The sequence below is a fragment of the Pollachius pollachius genome (genome assembly GCF_949987615.1).
Source record: "Pollachius pollachius genome assembly, chromosome: 2".
In the NCBI taxonomy this organism is placed as follows: domain Eukaryota; kingdom Metazoa; phylum Chordata; class Actinopteri; order Gadiformes; family Gadidae; genus Pollachius; species Pollachius pollachius.
Genome location: NC_136935.1, coordinates 18077571 through 18081669, shown reverse-complemented (window position 1 = coordinate 18081669; position 4099 = coordinate 18077571). Strand labels below are relative to the sequence as shown.

The 4099-nt window shown below is 51.4% G+C and overlaps 1 protein-coding gene across 1 annotated transcript in view; it reads left to right on the top strand.

Moving 5' to 3' along the window:
* zbtb18 (zinc finger and BTB domain containing 18) overlaps positions 1-2801 on the top strand; it is a 9049-nt gene extending 6248 nt beyond the window's left edge. The window contains exon 2 of the mRNA XM_079730967.1: positions 1-2801. This exon is cut by the window's left edge and continues 296 nt beyond it. Coding sequence (XP_079587093.1) covers positions 1-1389 — 1389 coding nt within the window. The 3' untranslated portion in view covers positions 1390-2801.
* The last annotated feature ends 1298 nt before the right edge of the window (positions 2802-4099 follow it).

Below are 4099 nucleotides of genomic sequence, written 5' to 3'. Positions count from 1 at the left end.
GTGGAGGACGTGCTGGCCGCCGCCAGCTACCTGCACATGTACGACATCGTCAAGGTGTGCAAGAAGCGGCTGAAGCGCAAGGGCGTGGAGGCGGACGTGGCGCGGCCCGAGGACGAGGCGGCCTCCAGCGGCTCGGACAAGGCGGACAGCGCCTCGGACGCCTCGCCGGGCCGGCCCGCCACCGCCGACCTGCTGCCCAGCGACGAGGACGACGAGGAGAAGCCCGAGGCCGCCGCCGCCCTGTGGCTGAGGATGCCCGCCGCCGAGAGGGCGGGCACGCCGCTCGGCACGGCCAGCCCCCGGCAGGGCGAGGCGGAGGGCGCGGCGGGGGACCGAGGGAAGCTCCTCTCCCCGGCCGGCAGCCCCAGCAGCTCCCTCTCCCAGAGGTCCCAGCGCTCCCAGCGCTCGGCCGGCTCCCGCGTCGCCCGCAGGGGCAGGAAGGTGTCGAGCGACGCGGCCGACTGCGTCCTGGACCTGTCTGTCAAGCCCGTCGCCGGGGGCAACCACGGCAGCCTCCTGCACCCGTCGTTCCTGAGCGGGGCGCCGGGGCCCGACGGCACGCTGGGCGTGAGGGTGAAGATCGAGAGGGGCGTGGCGTCGGACGAGGAGGAGGAGCGCGGCGTCTACGAGATGGAGCACAGCGGCGTCACCAAGGCCACCACGCCGAGCGCCAACGGGGGCCTGGGCCACCACGGGGTCACCGGGCCCCTGTCGGCCCAGCGCCGGCTGGGCCTGGAGGCCCACCTGTCGGCCCTGCGCGAGGCCTCGCTGGCCACGGAGCTGGAGAAGGAGAAGGCCCCGGGGGACAACGGGGACATGCTGGGGGCCGAGAGCGAGCGCTCCCAGCATGCAGAGGCGGCCAGCATGGACAGCACCCTGCTGCCCTACGTGTCCAACATGCTGTCGGCGCCGCACCACGCGCAGATCTTCATGTGCCCGCTGTGCAACAAGGTGTTCCCCTCGCCGCACATCCTGCAGATCCACCTCAGCTCGCACTTCCGCGAACAGGAGGGCATCCGCGCCAAGCCCGCCGGCGACGTCAACGTGCCCACGTGCTCCATCTGCGGCAAGACCTTCTCCTGCATGTACACGCTGAAGAGGCACGAGCGGACGCACTCGGGTGAGAAGCCGTACACGTGCACCACGTGCGGCAAGAGCTTCCAGTACTCGCACAACCTCAGCCGGCACGCCGTGGTGCACACGCGGGAGAAGCCGCACGCGTGCAAGTGGTGCGAGCGGCGCTTCACGCAGTCGGGCGACCTGTACCGGCACATCCGCAAGTTCCACTGCGAGCTGGTCAACTCGCTGTCGGTGAAGAGCGAGCCCCTGGCTCTGCCCAACGTCAGGGACTGGGCCATAGAGGACAGCTCCCAGGAACTGTGGAAGTAGAGACACTGGCGGGCGGGAGAGCAGGGGAGGTTTTAGAGAGAGAGAGAGAGGGGAGGAAGGATGGGAGGAAGGGAAAAAAGGCAGTTTGAAAGAGAGAAGTCAGAGGGAGATGGTAAGGTGGTGGTTGTTTCGGCGTTAAAATCACTGTCGTTTCTTGTACGTCGCAGATCTCATTCAATTGCACTTTAATAGCACATGATAATGTTACTACTGATTTCGTTTTTGGTTTGTCTGTGGGTCATTTTGTCTTATGCTATTTTATTCACCCAGTTTATTTTATTTTATTGATTCTGTTTGCTGAGATTTTTTTTTAAATACTGTGTTTAAAATGTGGGTCGACAACAGAGCCACCTGCTGTTAAATGTTTCAGTGTGTGTGTCTGTGTGTGTGAATGCGTGTGTGTATGCGTGTGTTAAATCACAACACTGGCTAGTTGAGGTCAAAACACACTGAAGTGAAAAACATCCAACAATTACAAAATACCAAACGGGTACAGTGACTATCACCACCATGTACACCACGCACACAGGACCTCTTGGACGTGTGTGTGTGTGGCTTCGTGTGTGAGGCTGGGTGTTTTTGAGAGACACTGTTATTCAGGCAAAAGTTCACCTGACATGCATGCAAGTCGGCATGTTGTGTGAGTGTGTTAGTGTGTGTTAATATTATTATTATTATTATCATTATTATTATGTTTTATGTTTATTATTATTATGGAGGGTTTTTTGCGATGCACTCCAGGTATCTCAATTTAAGCTCTTTGCTGTGTGTGTGTGTGTGTGTGTGTGTGTGTGTGCGTGTGTGTGCGTGTGTGCGAGCACACATGCTTGTGTGTGTATGAGGGAAGGCTAACTGTCATACTAATGGCACTCATGCAATGCACAGCCTCTTTTTTTACTTCCAATCAATTTGAAGTATTTTCTAAAAACGAAAAAGACCTTTACAAATTATTAATATTATTATTGTTGTTATTATTGTTATAGATTCTTTTCTTAAATCTAGATGGCAGTCTTTAAAAAAAATCTTGTCGAAAAAGGTATTTAATTTAAGTTGGGTGTACATTGTTGCGCTATTGTTTTACAACATATTGTTATTTTATTTTTTACCATTAATGTTCTAATTATTATTAGTATTTCAAATTTTTAAAGTGGACCTGCTGTTGTTGCATGACGTCCATACCTGTATATTTTTGGGGAAAAATGTGAATTTGCTGTATTACTGTACACATTGTAATTGATCAAATATTTGACGACAGACTTTCTTTCTCTTTTCGTTCCTTTGTGAATACTACTCCAGGGTGGGGTCTGTTGAACAGCTGTTGAATATTGTGCCCACGGATATGGACAAACGCATGATATATCATTTATATTTAATTTAGTGTGATACATTGGACCGTTTGTCAGTTGCTTTTCCTGGACGGGGTCGGAGGCAGAGGGGGACAGTGGAGAGGGGGGCAGGGGCGGGGCTGTTCCTGGTCCGCTGTCGGGGGGTCACCGGCGGACCACTGGAAGAATGTTCCGGCAGGTTTTCCCATGGTTCAGGTGGAGAGAAAGCAGCGTGTTGATGCACTAATCTCCCTGCTATGACTGTGTGTGTGTGTGTGTGTGTGTGCGTGTCTGTGTGCGTGTTTGAGAGAGTGCGTGTTGGGGGGAGCGATTGTGCGTCCGTTCTCGTGACTAGTTTATTTCTAGTCCACTTAACCTACTGAATAGCTCCGTCCCCACTGCTTCTCCTCTACCGCCGCTCGCTCTATCTGCTGCAGTGTGTGTGTGTGTGTGTGTGTGTGTGTGTGTGTGTGTGTGTGTGTGTGTGTGTGAGTCTGTGTGTGTGTGTGCGTGCCATTGCTTCCCATCTGTGCCGCTCTCCTCTCCAGCACTAGGCTCGTTCAGGCTAACTCCTCGATTTCAGCCTTGTCCCTACGACACTTATTGCCCTGTCCTCTCGAATGTGACTCACTGGTCTGGGGCCGAGGCGGGGGCGAGAGAGGTAGAGAAGAGCTGAGGAGAGAGAGGGAGAGAAGGAGAGCGATGAGGAACAGCCATGTTTTATACTGTCCTGCTGCAAGTTGAAGGGTCAAGGTGTTGTTTTATTTATTTATTATTATTTTCTCAGCGTATCATTTAGAGACGATGTGTGCTACAGCACGGTGAAATACACACTTGAAGAAGGGGTATGAGAACTAGTTCCACAACAACGTCTGTGTCTGTGTGTCGGTTTATGCGTGTGCATATTTGCTACTGAAAGTATCCTTCATTTGGGATTATACACAATTGGCTTGCCTGATGGTACCTTTAGAGTTAAATTTCAGATTTTTTTTTTCAAAAATAATTTATAAATAAAAGATGCCTTTATTTAAAAAACGTAATGCTACTCACATATGTGATACTGTATAGCACTGAAAAAGACTTGTTTGAAATCCTAATGAACTAAATTGGGATTTATACTTTTGTCAGACGTCATTTTCTGATAATAAGAAAACATTACGTTTTATTTTCTATTTTTGCTGCATTTTAATGTTACAGATCTGGGCTCACAACAGTGTGCAGTTTGTTAACATTTCTTTTTTATAATAAATGTGCAACCACATTTAAATTTCTTGAGAATATGATAAAATTCAACGCACTGTATTTCTGATGCGAACACCCTATCCAGACCCACCATCGCTGTGTGCGTGGGTGGACGTATCTTGTGTGTGTGTGTGTGTGTGTGT